Source organism: Oncorhynchus gorbuscha, linkage group LG14, assembly GCF_021184085.1.
Source record: "Oncorhynchus gorbuscha isolate QuinsamMale2020 ecotype Even-year linkage group LG14, OgorEven_v1.0, whole genome shotgun sequence".
NCBI classification, from domain to species: Eukaryota; Metazoa; Chordata; class Actinopteri; order Salmoniformes; family Salmonidae; genus Oncorhynchus; species Oncorhynchus gorbuscha.
This window is the reverse complement of record NC_060186.1, coordinates 12,546,637-12,565,290: the sequence shown is the minus strand read 5'-3', so window position 1 is coordinate 12,565,290 and position 18,654 is coordinate 12,546,637. Positions and strand designations below refer to the sequence as shown.

General features: G+C 42.3%; 1 protein-coding gene across 2 annotated transcripts in view; it reads left to right on the top strand.

The window, feature by feature from the left end:
* The first annotated feature begins 4,397 nt into the window (after positions 1-4,397).
* LOC123994453 (acyl-CoA synthetase short-chain family member 3, mitochondrial-like) overlaps positions 4,398-18,654 on the top strand; it is a 42,822-nt gene continuing 28,565 nt past the window's right edge. The window contains exons 1-9 of one of the 2 annotated variants that reach the window (XM_046297054.1): positions 4,398-4,967; positions 6,157-6,301; positions 6,760-6,948; positions 7,752-7,886; positions 9,172-9,312; positions 10,164-10,244; positions 10,367-10,462; positions 11,644-11,795; positions 16,997-17,100. In XM_046297054.1, coding sequence (XP_046153010.1) covers positions 4,570-4,967; positions 6,157-6,301; positions 6,760-6,948; positions 7,752-7,886; positions 9,172-9,312; positions 10,164-10,244; positions 10,367-10,462; positions 11,644-11,795; positions 16,997-17,100 — 1,441 coding nt within the window. In that variant the 5' untranslated portion in view covers positions 4,398-4,569. Of the gene's footprint in view, positions 4,968-6,156; positions 6,302-6,594; positions 6,614-6,759; positions 6,949-7,751; positions 7,887-9,171; positions 9,313-10,163; positions 10,245-10,366; positions 10,463-11,643; positions 11,796-16,996; positions 17,101-18,654 lie in introns of those variants that run through there. The other variant, XM_046297055.1, reaches the window with a different exon arrangement.

Here is an 18,654-nt window from a genome sequence, read left to right as displayed (position 1 = left end):
AAAAACTGGATTAAAATGTATATTTGTAATACTACTGTCATCAACATTTGAATGAATTTTAACCACTTTAAATTGGACATACAGTATATCACAAAAGTGAGTACACCCCTCACATTTTTGTAAATATTTGAGTATATCTTTCCATGTGACAACACTGAAGAAATGACACTTTCCTGCAATGTAAAGTAGTGTGTGTACAGCTTGTATAACAGTGTAAATTTGCTGTCCCCTCAAAATAACTCAACACACAGCCATTAATGTCTAAACCGCTGGCAACAAAAGTGAGTACACCCCTAAGAGAAAATGTCCAAATTGAGCCCAATTAGCCATTTTCCCTCCCCGGTGTCATGTGACTCGTTAGTGTTACAAGGTCTCAGGTGTGAATGGGGAGCAGGTGTGTTAAATTTGGTGTCATCGCTCTCACACTCCCTCATACTGACTGGTCACTGGAAGTTCAACATAGCACCTCATGGCAAAGAACTCTCTGAGAATCTGAAAAAAATATTTTTTGCTCTACATAAAAGATGGCCTGGGCTATAAGAAGATTGCCAAGACCCTGAAACTGAGCTGCAGCATGGTGGCCAAGACCATACAGCGGTTTAACTGGACAGGTTCCACTCAGAACAGGCCTCGCCATGGTCGACCAAAGAAGTTGAGTGCATGTGCTCAGCGTCATATCCAGAGGTTGTCTTTGGGAAATAGACATATGAGTGCTGCCAGCATTGCTGCAGAGGTTGAAGGGGTGGGGGGTCAGCCTGTCAGTGCTCAGACCATACGCCATACACTGCATCAAATTGGTCTGCATGGCTGTCGTCCCAGAAGGAAGCCTCTTCTAAAGATGATGCAAAAGAAAGCCCATAAACAGTTTGCTGAAGACAAGCAGACTAAGGACATGGATTACTGGAACCATGTCCTGTGGTCTGATGAGACCAAGATAAACTTATTTTGTTCAGATGGTGTCAAGCGTGTGTGGCGGCAACCAGGTGAGGAGTACAAAGACAAGTGTGTCTTGCCTACAGTCAAGCATGGTGGTGGGAGTGTCATGGTCTGGGGCTGCATGAGTGTGGCCAGCACTGGGGAGCTACAGTTCATTGAGGGAACCATGAATGCCAACATGTACTGTGACATACTGAAGCAGAGCATGATCCCCTCCCTTTGGAGACTGGGCCGCAGGGCAGTATTCCAACATGATAACGACCCCAAACACACCTCCAAGACGACCACTGCCTTGCTAAAGAAGCTGAGGGTAAAGGTGATGGACTGGCCAAGCATGTATTCAGACCTAAACCCTATTGAGTATTTGTGGGGCATCCTCAAACAGAAGGTGAAGGTGTGCAAGGTCTCTAACATCCACCTGCTCTGTGATGTTGTCATGGAGGAGTGGAAGAGGACTCCAGTGGCAACCTGTGAAGCTCTGGTGAACTCCATGCCCAAGAGGGTTAAGGCAGTGCTGGGCCCAATTTGGACATTTTCACTTAGGGGTGTACTCACTTTTGTTGCCAGCGGTTTAGACATTAATGGCTGTGTGTTGAGTTATTTTGAGGGGACAGCAAATTTACACTGTTATACAAGCTGTACACTCACTACTTTACATTGTAGCAAAGTGTAATTTCTTCAATGTTGTCACATGAAAAGATATACTCAAATATTTACAAAAATGTGAAGGGTGTACTCACTTTTGTGATATCCTGTACATCAATAATGGCAAAGCTCAGGTCACTACCTTAAATTACACCATTTGAAGCCCATTTCATAGAGAATGTTACAGACTGGACTATATTTAGTAACTTACTCTTAATAGATGGTAATTGGGTCTAAATAGGGGTTTGGCATTTGGTAGTCTAAATTTAGTGTACTTGTCTTTAACTGCCATTTCCCAAAAGACAGGCTCTTCCCACACAGCATCTGCATTCACACAATTTTGTGTGGTAATCCTTAGAAGTATTCTCCAGACTTTCCCACAGGGAATCTTTGATATGTTTGAATGTTAACATGTCTATTTATTTCCATTTTAGCACATTTATCAGCCAAAACATGACACCCACTCTGTATTCAAGAGCATGTTGTGTCTCAACCGATGGAAGGCACAACACAAAAGCCTCAGATGATGTGAAATAGGCTCTAAGATACAACATACTGTGTGTGAACTAAAACATAATTCAACGTGTTTGGATAATTGATGTTAAAGGTTAAAGCATTATCTTTATTTTTTTTAAAAGTGTTTTTCCAGAAATTATCAAATAATTTGACAACCCTGTTGCTAGCATTTAAATGATATCAATCTCAACTGTTGGTTATCTTTTCCAGTGATGAAGACATGGATGTCTTGTGATATGGTGGGGTATGCAAAATGTGTCAACTTCGAGCACCTTCATCTCTTGAATGTTTTGACATTCAGATCCAAAAAGTCACTTTCTGAGCACTTCTAAAATCATCAAATACATATGGAAGGTTTCCAATCAAAAGAGATTCTGTCAAAAGGTGATTTAATTTCAATGCATTTATCCTCTTATATTGCACTACTTGGATTCTGGATCTCTTTCTGTGAAATACAGGTTGTTGATAGAGTTCTGCCAATGCAAACTGAATCAACTGACACCAGGAATTTCATTACATTTCATTCAATTGATATATGAACTCCTTTACTTGCAGGCTGCCACAAAGGCTGTGTGTAAGAATTACGTGTTCAGCATCGATTGATGCCTGAGAAACCCAAATGGAAAACATTAGTCAGGGCATTTGTAAATCACATTGGACTGAAACGTCAGCCAGATTGATGAGTTGCTCAATCATTGTTTCCAGGTACCAGAGTCGACTCAAGATAGGTATTTTTCTGGGGAGTAAGCAGCATTGTGGGTAATTACCAGAGACTCACTGATGACATTGATGAAGTGCAGGGGACATGGGCAACAACATCTGAGCCGACAGCAGTCAATGAACGAAAGACACAGGCAGTGTGGCGAGATAAAGATGTGCACAAGCAAGTCCTGTGTAAGCACTTCAATCAACATGTTTGCAAGACTTCCCACATTGCATTGCTCTTCACTCTAGTAGGTCTATAGAGGCTGCAAATGCTATGGGAAGTGGGACAGAACTCATGATCAATAATAAAGTACATTCAGTGTGTTCACTCTTGCGCTTGAGGAGACAGGACTTGACTTCTTGGAACATCCATCATTTTCCTTAATTGCTCTCCATATGGCCATTTTACAAATACCCTCAGGGCTTTTCCACGGAGCTGCTAACTACAATATTTGCCATTAATCCGTATCCTCAATAGATCATTTAAGATCAACTTTACCCCAAAGGACCTCAGGACTTCCGAGTGTTTCAAATAAACAGACAAGGTCATTTTGGTAAGGTGTCTGAAGCAGGGTACACAGTGTGCAGCAAACTCTGCTCACTGAACACCATTCAACACACCAATGGCTGAACATTTGTTTGTTTGTTATACTATTGTACACAGACAAATTGTCTTCAGATCTGTTGGTGAGCTGAGGATTCAGCAACACAACATTAGCAACTCATATTTTATATGGAATATAAGACTAATATTAACAATATTTTATGTGCCCAATGCTCCATGAATTTGCAATGTCTTCATCCTGTTCATGTACTTCAGTCTTTTGTATCAGAACAGCATACGATAGAATAGCATAATGTATTTCTTGGCTTCACAACATTCAAGTTGAAGTAAAATAATTTATCTTGATGGTTCAAGGTATTTTATAAACTGCTTATTATGAAGACAATCTAGATACGCATCTTTAAGGTATCTATTAGGAAACCTTTGATAAAGCTCACAAATAAAAATCTGGGTAACACTTTACAATCTCTCTCGATGTTCTTATTAGGCCTATACTTTGTAGATGTTCCTGCATAATAGCCAGGGCCGGATTCCAAACAGGTATGCAGGGTCAGGCTCAGGGCACGCGCCCCGGGGCCCCAACCCATGGCAAAACGTTTAGAATTGCAGGAAATTAGCTTTAAAACGGCAACATGTTCTCTTAGCCTGTAGAGCAGAATTATAAAACTGCACATTTTTCTTTCTGCACCATGGCAAAATGTGTTGAAATACAGGAAGTTAGTTGAGCATGTTGTTGTTGCTTAAATGTACCAAATCAATTATTAGCAGGCTAAGAACTGATGAAAAAAAATATAAAAATGATAATTGTGAATTTCTATGGGCATAGTTGCAACTTGCAGAAGTTGTCTCAAATCTCACCCATTATCTCATTCTTAAAATTGACAAAATCAACAAGAAGTGCATGCATGTTCTCTTGTGCAAGCACTCACTACTAGTATGAAGGGAATCTTGCCAAGATTGACTAACCCTTAGACCAGCACTACCCCTGAATCAACTTCCCACATCCAGTTCATAGTTCGTATTTCCATCGAAGTGGCTTTTGATGACGCTGTGGCCACTATCGAGTCTGAAGAAGTCACAAACACCTTGATAAATCTGCGGATGAGATCAAGGGCTCCCTCTTTCGTCTTTGGCAGCACACGTCTAAACTAGATTTAACCAGGAAAACACATTCAAGAGCCTAGTTTACCAACACTTCAGAGATGCCTCTTTTTCGGCCAACAAGATTAAGTATGACTTTAAAAAATGTCATTATCGCAAAAGTCAGACCAGAGAATCGTATTGCTTGTAAAGGTTACTGCACTTCCCTTGCTATTCCAAATACCAGGAGCGAGAGAAGGCTAACTTTGGGACCGTTAAATGTCTTTCATTCCTGGACAGCGACTGCACAGCGTGAGTTGAGAGTTCTCTCATCTTTGTCACCAACTAACGAGCAACAATGTAACAGAACATTAACAACAAACAACAAAGCATACGACGAAGCTTTCAGAACAGCGAGGGATGACCCTGAACAGTTCTGGGGTGAAGTAGCACAGAATGTAACCTGGTTTGAGCCATGGAGCCGAACAATGGACAATGGGGACGCCATATTTCCAAAGTGGTAACTATTTACTGTATGTTGATAACTTTCAGTGCATCGATACCAATGAGGTGAACGAATACCGGTTTGTTGCATAATGGTAAATACTTGTCATTTTACAACCGCTGGTGAACGACAAAGCAATGGTAAAATCTACTATTAATTACATGGGCATTATCCTGCAAGTCGTTTCGGTGCAACGTCGAATTCGCTCAGTCAGTCACACTTGGGTCACAGAGTGTAAACCCAGTGGAGAGACTTCCGGGAACGCTTGCAAAGCAGACCAGTCCTGGGTTTGAGATGTCAATGAAAGAGGTGAAAAACTCTTCCGTAGTTGTTCATGTTTTCGAAATCTAAAGGCACAACGTAGATTTGAGCAAATGTCCTACTTAACTAGTTGAACATATTACTACTCCCAACCTTGTGAAATATTGTTTTGACGAAAATGAAAACATCTATATATTGAAGGATATGCTTTGAGACATGCGCAGTTCGGCGCGAGACAACCTTTCGACCCGATGACGTTATCTGAGCACTACCTCCACTTACCACTTTGGCGCTATACAATTGATCCTACTACTTGAAAGCATACATTTATGTACAATGTACATACACTTAGTAGTCTATGACTATCCAATTGTGAAATATAATGCACTTGTGCTTAATTGTTACATATTTTGTAATGGTTGCCAGAATTAAATTTGTGCACCAAGGTCACATTAAACCATGTATAGCTGTCCAAAGTATTTGATGCCAGACCTCACAAGATGAACCTTTAATTCTGCATGGTAAAAATCCCATATGCTCTCTAGATTGACCTCAGTGTTGTAATAATTTTAAAATCAAAGGCATATGTCTAGTGATCGACTGTGCATGATGTCTCATCTTTCTGTGTGCGTGCATATTTAAAACAACAGGAATCCAGACACCATCTGCTTGTTTCAGTACCTCAACAGAGCTCATAGTGAGTTGAGAGTCCCATTTCATCAAAGATCTGGGGTTGTACAGTTTTTCCTGCAACATACAGGATCTGTCATTTTGGACTGTGTTCATTTTATCATACACATTCTCTAATTGTAGACCAAGCTACAATGTTCTTACTGTTATCTTTATGTTATTTCATAGATCTATAGTGAAAGTATTACAGTAGTTATTTATTGGCTCTTAATGACAATATGCTGCCTCTAATGTGGGGTTTTCTCTTTGTAAGGTTCGCCGGGGGGAAGTTGAATGTTTGCCACAATGCGGTGGATCGCCATGTCGAGAGCGGACGAGGAGATCAACCGGCCATCATTTATGACAGCCCAGTGACTGGAACTAAGCAGACCATCACTTTTAGAGAACTACAGGAACAGGTAATGATCTCAACCACTTTTAGAGAACTACAGGAACAGATAAGTATCTCAACCACTTTTAGAGAACTACAGGAACAGGTAATGATCTCAACCACTTTTAGAGAACTACAGGAACAGGTAAGGATCTCAACCACTTTTAGAGAACTACAGGAACAGGTAAGGATCTCAACCACTTTTAGAGAACTACAGGAACAGGTAAGGATCTCAACCACTTTTAGAGAACTACAGGAACAGGTAAGGATCTCAACCACTTTTAGAGAACTACAGGAACAGGTAATGATCTCAACCACTTTTAGAGAACTACAGGAACAGGTAAGGATCTTAACAAACCTCTTCACACTGTAGATATTAATTTAGACTCTAGGACATCCCTCTAAATATACATTTTCACCCGTATGTTGTAACATACTATAGCCGCCCCTAAGCAGCTTGAACCCCTTCCCCTCCTCTCTGCCCAGGTGTCCAGGCTGGCTGGGGTCCTGGTGAAACACGGGGTGTGGAAGGGCGACCTGGTGGTCATCTACATGCCCATGGTGCCCCAGGCCATGTTCACCATGCTAGCCTGTGCCAGGATCGGAGCCCCGCACAGCCTCATTTTTGGGGGATTCGCCTCCAAGGAGCTGTCTGTCCGCATCGACCATGCCAAGGTCAGCCGGCCATCATAGCTTCACATTGTGTCTCTTTAGTTTGATGTGCTGGATGACACGTCCCTTTGTTCTCTCAATTTAGTTTGAAATGGGACCATGCACTCAAATATATTTAGCTATTTGGTATTTTCTCCACTGTCAGATCTGTTTAATGGTTGAATGGTTAAATGTGAACTGTACATCCCACATTTATAGGACTGTTTATAGAAGAGTTGATGGCCCACTTTCACAGTCACATCGTAATATTGCAGTAGATAAAGGTCTCACTGACGCCAAGTGAAGCACTTTGTTGGAGGGATTTCATCAAAGCAGCCGGGATATTAGCCAGTATGTGACTCTGACGCTGAATTGCGTATACTGAAATCCGTTTAAGCTATTTAAGCCAGACCTTCAAGCCTTTTACGTTCTAGGCCTACATAACTTTCAGAGAAGAGCACCTCCACTGTTGCTGAAGATTCCTCCTCAAACATTTGGGTAGAGTTGATTAGCCTGATTTATATTGTATTAGAATGAACAACATATTAGAGACACACGTTCTATGTTGAATGAGACAGTCATTTCAGATCCCTTAATACATTAGATCAGTAACCCGAGGAAGGTATGACGGTGTGCAGATAGTAATTGAGATTTAACATCGGTCATATTGATAGTACGTTACATAGTCAGAACATGGCCTTTCAGAATGTTCTGACGTACATTTCAGACGAATGCATTTGTTTGAGCTGTGTTGTATCACATCTCTTAAGTCTTGTTTCTTTTAAGAGGCCCCCGGTAGCACACTGTGTGAATGCTGTGTCTTCCAGCCCAAGATGATAGTGACGGCCTCCTTTGGCATTGAGCCTGGCAGGAGAGTGGAGTACATTCCCCTGGTGGAGAAAGCCCTGGAGCTCAGCTCTCACAGTCCCTCCAAGGTCCTCATCTACAACCGGCCTGGCATGGTGAGGTCCATAGAGATAGAATACAGTTCTATGTTATTCTGTGGTAAGGCCTAACTCACTAACGTCAACTCTCTCAGAGATATGCCTGTCATTTCCCAAAGACAATAACTCTGACATGCAATAGTTTTACATGATCCTCTCTATTTCTTACCTAATGCTATTACTTCCTGAATGGACCACGAATCCGGTTCTAGTGTATATATAAATCTGATTACTTCAGCCGTGAGCTTGTACGGATGGTTGGATGGATGGATCGACAGATCTGTCGCTCCTAAACGGCCTGTTGAAACAAAGGTGGGAGAGAGAAACGGTGCGCATGAGGGACTGAATCACGCAACACACTCAATGCTGAGACGTGCCCCTAGGCTGTGGTGGGGAGCCTGGCACAGGGTCAGAGTGAAACCAGGCAGAACCGGTAGAATAAAAGACAGTCAATTTCCCCCAAAACAGCCAGCAGCCACGTACAGTAATGTGTTGGCACTCCAGAAAACTGAAATGAGTTTCTTCTCAACTCATAAAAACAGCCAAATCTGTGCTCAGGGAAATCATTCTAAAAATGCTTTGCAAAGTATTGTAATCACTCTGCTCAGGCAATCTTTCACACCTATTTTATTAGTACCACCGATGTTTGGAATGTATCACAAAGTCTGGGGCTTTGCACCCTGACTGCTGCTGTATTACTAGTTACCCTAGTAGCTATTTTTGATTATGCAACACAGGGAGGATACTTTTAAGGTGATATGTCGTCATGGAAACTGTCTGAACATATCACTTGGAGAATATGAGATGCCTCCCCCCTTTTTTTTCATTGGTAAATTACCGCTCTGATGAATCTTAAACCACTCTAGTAATCACTATGAAAAAGCAATGAGTGGTTCTAGAGAAGTGGACTTCAAAACCCACCCATAAGGCCCTCATTAATCAGAGAAGGGTCCTACTACTGGATTCTATTATTTTGGAAGAGAACAATTCAAAAGCAGCTCAAGATTTTGGGGGGTCTTCTCGCCTTTCCCTCGGCCTTTGGGCAGTTGGAATTCCGCATGTTCTGCATCATGAAAGCTCACTTATTGAAAAATGCACAATTGAAAACCCAAGTTGTGACGACTATAAAACACTTTTCTTGAACAGTAGGACATTGGTGGTCGGATGAGTCTTGTTAAATTGTGCACAACTAATTTTGTTTTAATCTGTCTTTTATGTCCACGTGGTAAAAATGATTGAATGTGTGTCTCTTGAATATGTCATGGAAATAAATGCATCTCTCCTGGTTGATTGTCTGCAACAGGAGAAGGTGTCCATGCACCCTGACCTCAGTCTGGACTGGGAGGAGGAGATGTCCACTGCACGTCCTCATGACTGTGTGTCTCTCCCTGCCAGCCATCCTCTATACGTCCTCTACACGTCTGGGACCACCGGAGCTCCTAAGGTACAGCACTCTGACTCGACACAACACATGTTCATTACAGGAAGGGGAGTAAAGTCCCACTGGGAACAGACATCAGTTCAACGTCTAGGTTTGATTTACATTTGGTTGAGTTGTCAACGTGAAATCAACAAAAAATGTCACCATTTCTTTGGATTTAGGTTCAAAGTTGGGTGAATAAACAGAAAATTTCCCCTTACGATGATTACATTTTTCAAATCCAATCTATTTTCCATTTTCATTCAACGTCATCACATTTCATTTTTTGGTTGAAATGACATAGAAACAACGTTGATTCAACCAGTTTTTGCCCAGTGGGGTCTGACGACTTCTTTCATAAGGAAGCCAGTCAATTTCACAGTTTAATGCAAGGGATGAGTATCATATACTGCAGTAGACTTTCCATGGCTCTGCAAATGTGATTTAAGTTCTTTCTAAACTGTACCACCATGAGATAGATGTGACAATGTTTAAACCAAATCTGAATATGATACGGTAGTACTGAATATGAGGTGAACCATTCAGGACGTTAAAAAATTGACCGGAGGTGGCTCTAAATTGGAAAATCACAGCTCCAGATAGCTCCCTTTGTCTTTAGTACCCAGATAATATGAAATATCCACCTGCTGGCCTTCTGTTCTCAGACTCGTAGTCACCAGTGAGATCTATGGAGGAAACAGCTGAACTCCTACAGGTTATGTTACCATACATCGTAAAGATGGCCTCACGAAATAGTTGAATTGAAAAAGAAAGATTTATACAAGGGTTTGATGTAAAATAAAAATGAACCTGTTGAGAGCTTGTTGCATTCGTCTTGCATCAACGTTCGCCTCTTTTCTATATCTTCCCCTCAGGGCGTTGTCAGGGATACTGCTGGGTACGCTGTAATGTTGACGTGGACCATGGCAAACGTTTATGGCCTCAAGCCTGGTGAAGTAAGTCCATGTGAAATATCTCCAGTGTTCTTTATCTTTGTATTACAGAACATACACCATAAACATGCACAAACACAGTACCGTATGAATTCTCTCATCTTTCTCTGCCTACTCTCTACTAGGTATGGTGGGCAGCGTCTGACCTGGGCTGGGTAGTGGGCCACTCCTACATCTGCTACGCTCCTCTCCTCCACGGCAACACCACCATTCTATACGAGGTATGTACCTTAGCCTACATAGGCCTATTATAATGACCTGTGAACGGGCCAATTGACTGGTCAATTGACTCCAGAAAAACAAACTCAACTTTCTCAAGGACTTGCCCCTTTCACTCAGTGATTCCAAATGCTTTGCAGATTACTATATTTAAAGATAATGAACACAAGAAAAATGGACTCCTAATGACATATGATTATACGTGGTTTCAGACAACCGGCCTCATGATATTCATGCACATGATCATCATTGCAAATTTACCCCCGCCTCATTAAACCAATATTCACTGGCTTGAAAAGGCCCAGTTAGGTTGAATTGAGGAATTTATTTGTATGAAGAGCTGCTGGTGATTCTGCTGTGCTTGGGCCCTGGTTAAATGACCCCAGGGGGTTGGGAGAGAGGGGTGGGGAGGTAGGACTGCTCATGGAGGCTATCTGTCTCATTAGCCTTTTGGTCTCTGTGGCTGCTGGAGGATTGGAGGTGGGTGTTGAAATCATCAGCCTGGCTTTAAGCAGAGCCTGTTGTCTGGCTGCGTTTGCCTAGTGGAATGCACTGCTCCTGTCTACCCTACACCACACAACACCTTCTGTCCTCTCACTGATCAATACACAGTCATAGATATTCACACTGTGAGGAAATTAAGTCCCTCAAGTCTGTTGTTGTTGATTTCCCAGCTCGTTTTAATCTGTCTCTCTCTATCTCTCTCTCACGCCTCGTCTCTCTCTCTCTCTCTCCTTACTGTATGAGCAGTCTCGCCGACTGAACCTTCAGATAATTAATATCGTTTCCGCTCGCCCGTGGGCTCTTCCTCACTGCGACTTTTGTTGGTGCATAATACTTTCCCAATAGAGTAATCTTGTTTCTATTCATCAGTTTCAGCCCATCTGTCTGGGCTCCAAATATAATTTTGTCTCCATTTCAGCAGATATTCCCATGAATATTCATTCTGTTCGGCACAGTGGAAGTGTTAATGTTGTGGAACGTCAGTAGTAAGAGAACTTTATGGCCTTAGTGCTGTTCTTCTGTTTGATAGGTGGCTGGCTGAGTCATTACTACCGCAAGCCTCTAAAAACAGCTTCGCTCTGAATGTCCCGCTACACTTCAATACCCAACTGGCGTGTTCATGTAAGCTTATGTCCTCAGGCTGTTTGGGTTTGTAACGGATCTCTCTCTCTCTATGCAGGGTAAGCCTGTTGGGACGCCGGATGCCGGGGCGTTCTTCCGCGTGCTGTCAGAGCATGGTTGTTCCTCCATGTTCACCGCGCCCACTGCCATCCGAGCCATCCGCCAGCAGGACACCCATTCCGCCATAGGGGCTCAGTACCCCCTCACCAGGTACCCTCACCACTCAATCCCCACATATTGACATAACACTGTGGAGATGGACCATTCAACAACTGTCGTGGCTAGCTCTGTTCTGTACCCTTTCTGCCCACTTGAAGTAGGCCTACCCTTTATTCCTCTCAACGTCCAGAGACTGGGTACCTTTCATCCATATCTGGTGTTGTCCCCCACTGGCTGCAGGTTTTGGTGCTGCCAGCCCACTCTCTTGTTAGTCTCTGTCCATCTGCTGGAGCAGTGTCCCTGCCTGGCCCAGGCTCAACGCTCACAACCTGTGTTCCCATTTAGACCTGATTGAGGTTTAATCAGGATGGATAAAACACCTGCAGGGCATTCATTCCTATTACATAATACTGTGCTGCTGCCACGCTGCTAAACACGCAGGGAATCACTGAGTGCTGTAGAGAGCCTCAGGCAATGCCATCTTTGATGGTGCCTGGTTCCAGGGACTGGAGTGATTGTTATCCCCATGGGAAATGTCATCATTTATATTGATAATAAATCTGTTGAAAATATAGTTCTGGTTCCTTAATATTTTGAAACAGAATCAGAGTCAATCAGGCATAATGTGAAAATAGAGGGGAAGTGGTGGTAACTTATTTAGATTTTTCTCCACACCCGTTGCACAAAGTCATAAAACAGGGACTTTGATCTTGGGTCATAGTTTGCCATTTAATAATCTGCTTGTGGAGAATTTGAAGGTATTTGTTGTGCTGTTGGTGAACAGTGTTTTGCCTCGACTGCTCCAGGCAGACCTGAGACACAAATCCCAAAGGGATTGAATTCATTGTTTTCCCTGGACTATAACGTGACATTCTTTCTGCTAGTTGTTATGATGGACTATGCTTCAGTTGTTGGTTTCGTCTTGTGCCATGCAGCCTCTTTCCATTATTGTCTTTCTCCCAGAGGGAGCAGGTTAGTGAAAGACTACAGCAATTCACTGAGAGAGAATTGATGCACAAACACAACAACCGCAATGTATGATGTTTCCAGAATCCAGACAGACTCAGACAGTAGTCAAATATCCGGTTGACCTTTGTGTTTCCTTGCCTGGAGACAAAACAGACAACCATCAAATATATTCTTCTCCCTCCTCTACTACCAAACAGGTAGCGGCATTAACAGTCGAGGAGCAGACACTAGACGTGTAGCAGACACTAGACGTGTAGCAGACACTAGACGTGTAGCAGACACTAGACGTGTAGCAGACACTAGACGTGTAGCAGACACTAGCTGTTTTACAGCTCAGGAAATTGGATGTTCTCAGTGAATGTAAAAAGAACGCAATCCAGTAAAGTTGAATACAATAGCAATTCATGTCAATTAAAACGTCAACTCTATTTCCCCTCTTTCTCATGAATTGATTATAAACTAGTAGTTTGAAAGGCAAGCGTTTTGAGAACACTTCATTAAGCATTAAGATACTAAAATGTTCCTTAAAGGACTTGACTTAATTCACGCATGGATGGTTGCTCCTATGAATGGGTTGTTGCTGGTACCTCGTCAGTATATGGCACCGTTATCAGTAGGCAGTTTGGTAGTAATATGATGTGGGTGGATAGCATATGAAATTCATCACGCTCTCTCTCTGATAAGCTCACTGCAATAGCCTCTTCTCAGCTCCTAGCTCAGTTACACCACATGCGTAGCTAATTGCACTGATTCCTTTGCTAAAATATACCACAGAGCCCATAACAACTATTGCCGCCCGTGACCGAGCCTGGGGAGAAGCCACTTCCATGGACCAGAGCTAAGAGGATCTCCGGGTACAGAGGGTCAGTGAGGCAGAGTGAATGCTTCAAACGTAGGCTTTATTACATCGCTTACCAACAGAAATGAGGCTTTATTACATCACTTACCAACAGAAATCAGGCTTTATTACATCGCTTACCAACAGAAATTAGGCTTTATTACATCACTTACCAACAAAAATCAGGCTTTATTACATCACTTACCAACAGAAATCAGGCTTTATTACATCGCTTACCAACAGAAATGAGGCTTTATTACATCACTTACCAACAGAAATCAGGCTTTATTACATCACTTACCAACAGAAATCAGGCTTTATTACATCACTTACCAACAGAAATGAGGTTTTATTACATCACTTACCAACAGAAATGAGGCTTTATTACATCACTTACCAACAGAAATGAGGTTTTATTACATCACATACCAACAGAAATCAGGCTTTATTACATCACATACCAACAGAAATCAGGCTTTATTACATCACTTACCAACAGAAATGAGGCTTTATTACATCACATACCAACAGAAATCAGGCTTTATTACATCACTTACCAACAGAAATGAGGTTTTATTACATCACATACCAACAGAAATCAGGCTTTATTACATCACTTACCAACAGAAATGAGGCTTTATTACATCACTTACCAACAGAAATCAGGCTTTATTACATCACTTACCAACAGAAATCAGGCTTTATTACATCACTTACCAACAGAAATCAGGCTTTATTACATCACTTACCAACAGAAATGAGGCTTTATTACATCACATACCAACAGAAATCTTTATTACATCACTTACCAACAGAAATACCAACAGAAATCAGGCTTTATTACATCACTTACCAACAGAAATGACCAACAACAGAAATCAGGCTTTATTATTACCAACAGAAATCACTAACCAACATAAACATCACTTACCAACAGAAATGCTTACAAATAAGACACTTAAACTATAACTTCAAATAACAAAGCCTCTCAGTTTAAGATAACCTTTCAGCCCCAAACTGTCTGCTGCTACTGTATCTCCAGTCCTCTCCCTCGAATGTGAGCAGCAGCAGCCTAATCAACTGTCGGGGCTGATTGTCTAGCCAATCACACATTAGCCTCTCAACAGAGAACGTACTGGAAAGGCACTGGAATGATAGGTAGGTCATGACCGGCCTCACACGTCAGTACAGTAGGTAGCGGTGTATGCACCTGTCAGTTGGTTGCGATTCGCAAACATTTTTTAAAGAAGAAGAAGAAGGCGCTAGAAGGGCACGGCAAGAGGGCTTGTCTCCTCCAGTGCCACAAAGTCATTATGAATGCACTTTCCTATGTGCTGATTTTCAGAAAATTAGATTTGCCTGTGTAGCACTTTCCAAGTGTTGAAAGGTACAGACATGCCGAAACCACAAAATTTCCATTTTCAGCCCAGTATTTGGTTCTCGCTGGGTACTTCACGATGACTATTGTTATTACGACACATGAGTTGCTTCCGTGGAATGGCTCTGCACTGTAATGGCCTTGGAGCATTATCAGCAAGCTTGAGCAATTTCACTCGTCACCCCAGATGTCAGAAAAGTAATAGAAAAGCGTGTTTGGAGCTCTCTGGAGTAGGATTCGCATCTAGCTTTGCCGTTCATCCCACTCAGAGGAACAATCACAGCACCATGGAGCAAGAACCATTTTATAGCCCTTATTAACATAGCCAGGAGCACTAACTCAATGCTCACAGGCAGAGCAGACTCTTTCTTATTGGGTGACAAAGTTCATGATTTCAGTCGATAACATTTTCCAGCTTGTAGCACCAGGAAGTTTGGTTTGTGACGGACTCTGCCTGTTTGCTTAACATTTGCAGGACTTATATCATGCATTATCTGGGATGTCATGTGCCATCTTTCAAGGAATATATGTGCTATTGATATATATAAAGGAATACCTAGGATAGGATAAAGTAATCCTTCTCACCCCCCCCCCCTTAAAATATTTAGATGCACTATTGTAAAGTGGCTGTTCCACTGGATGTCATAAGGTGAATGCACCAATTTGTAAGTCGCTCTGGATAAGAGCGTCTGCTAAATGACTTAAATGTAAATGTAATATACCTTCTCATTGCAAGGTGACACGTACAAGGTGCACATACACAGCCACACACACACACACACACACACACACACACACACACACGCACACGCACACGCACACGCACACGCACACGCACAAGCACATGCACACTAAATGCAATTATGGGGGCGAATGTTTCCTCTCTCATTGTTGTTAATGAGACATACACTTCCACAGTGGGACTATGTTAGGTATAGTACTGTGGGGCTATTGTTGCCTGTCCAAGGCTGAATCTGGGCCTCTGAAGATATGGAGAAATGTGCTTGGCTTTCACCCACCCACTTGCATGAATTACACACAGATCCAACCATCCGTGGCTGCCTGTCTCTCCCCTCGCCTCCCAACATCTGTAGTCAGATTGTTCCAGAGTAGGAGCAGGGAACACAGTGCAAGGTGTCACGGGTGAGATTTACATTTAAATGGCGTGCTGTGTAGAATACGGAACAAAGAACAGCAGAGTGATTCTCTGGATGTTCTGTCGAGATCTGTGAGCCTGCTTCTTCTACCCATTCTTATTCAGATTGCACCAAGACCATCACTCTGACCCAGATAACAGACCAATCAGAGGAGGATGGTGGGAGGAGCTATAGGAGGACAAGCTCATTGTAATGACTGGAAGAGAATATACAGTATGGAACATTTTCCATATGTTTGATGCCGTCCTATTTATTCCATTCCAGCCATTACAATGAGCCCCTCCTCCTAAAGCTCCTCCCACCAGCCTCCTCTGAGGCCTATACAAATTAGAATTCCTCGAGTTGTTATGTGTGGCAGGAGGCCATGGAAACTGTATGGCCTTAGACGTTTTGACAGCAAATGAAGTCTTCTCTGCTTTATTAGACCATGTCAAGGTCCCTGAGTGAAGATTCGCATGGCTGTATCTGTATAACCACAGCTAGATGGGGATTTTTCCTCAGATTAACAGGAACAATATGGGCTGTTTTGTGTACACGTTTTTATGCAAGTTTGTCTGACACTCGTAAGGCAATTTTAGTCTAATGGGAAAACATATTGTTCTATTCGCTCTGCTACTGGTAAAGTTGACTTTTATATAACTTGAAAACACTTAGCCGTTACATTCCTTGGCTGTTATATTGTTTTTTAATGAACTGGGTGGTTCAAACTGTGAATGCTGATTGGCTGAAGCTGTAGACTCTATACCATGGGTATCAAAAAAACATTTATTTTTACTGTTCTAATTATGTTGGTAACCAGTTTATATTAGCAGTAAGGCACCTCGGGGGTTTGTGGTATATGGCCAATATACCATGGCTAAGGGCTGTATCCAGCCCCCCCCCAGCCTGACTGTTCTCTCTGCTCCTCCAGATTGAAGAGCCTTTTCTTGGCTGGAGAGCGCTGTGACGTGGAGACTCTGAACTGGGCCAAAAGGAGCTTTGGCGTGCCTGTACTGGACCACTGGTGGCAGACTGGTAAGACTTTCATTTGCTACTGAACATCATAATGGACACTACATGCTACACTAGGACGATGGTTAGTTTTCTTGATACCGGCTGTGGTAATACATCTGACCCAACATCTCCCCTATATCTCATTTAAAGGCTCAGAATGAAAGAATAGTTGTAACAAATTATAAATGCAGGACTCTATTCTCTGAGCACCTTTTGAGAATATTAATCTATTATAGTTTTAGTCTATTTTAGGGGTGTACTCTGAAATTGTCAGTGTGAGTGAATTGTTATTACAGTCTTGGTAGTATTTTATCAGCCCATTGACATTAATTCGGCCTTGAGAAGGTGTAACAAATAGCCATATCTCCACAGTATAACTCTTCCTTGAAAGCCCCCTGCAGGCATTAAGTGCATGGACTATGCTCCCGATTTAATTCATCCTTCGCACTGTATACTGTATACGGAGCACCAGAGGAAAGGCCATTTCTTTCACTACGCTCCCACAGCTACCCAATGAACTCAATCAGCTTCTCAATCTATCCTCATTAATACTAGTCCTTTCAAAGCAGTTCACAGTTCATCAGTCATAGACCGCGTGCTGTGGTCTAGTAGCTTTACAATGGATAAGGAGGGGAAGTTCTTCTTGTTGGTGGAAGTGTGTGATTCATTTTGTATATAATACCTCCCAATTGACCTATCATCCATCATCACTGTTGTCTATATTGGTGATGAGATGTGTAATTGGGGTCTTGAGTGCAGGGCTATACTGCATTGTTTTCCCCTGTTTCTCCTGTCACATTCGAATGACTTTAGAGTCACTAAAACCCTATTAGCCACCTGGTGGGTGATTCCAGCCCATGTTCCAGACAGCGAGCCATCATACAAATATCCCTCTCTCCCTCGGCTCGATTACCCCCAGTCCCACGAAACAGTGATACATGTGGTAAAGAAGGCGGCACGCGAAAGGCATTGGATGCCTTGTACGTTTATTTTGATTTTTTACTATTCTGTGTGCCTCAATGGTAATCAATCGGGGAAGAGCAGACATCTCTGTGTTAAATATGGAATTTAAAAAAAGACATGGACGTTGAGAATGTACGGGTGAGAGAGAATCCACCTTACACGGTCTTGCATCTCAGCCCAGATTAGCTTGGGGAGATGGCTCTTTCTCTTCCAGACCTCCCTGGAAATGGGTGTTGTTAACTCAGTAGCAGTAACCTACAGGAGTTACCACGCAAAACTGGGCTTTTGTTTATTTGTATTTCTTTATTGAACCAGGTAGGCCAGTTGAGAACAAGTTCTCATTTGCAACTGTGACCTGGCCAAGATGATAAAGCAAAGCAGTGTGACACAGACAACAACACAGAGTTACACATGGAGTAAACAATAAACAAGCCAATAACACAATAAACAAATCAATGACACAGTAGAAAAAATAAAGTATATATACAGTGTGTGCAAAAGGCATGAGGAGGTAGGCAATAAATAGACCATAGGAGCGAATAGTTACAATTTAGCAGATTAACACTGGAGTGATAAATGATCAGATGATGATATGCAAGTAGATATACTGGT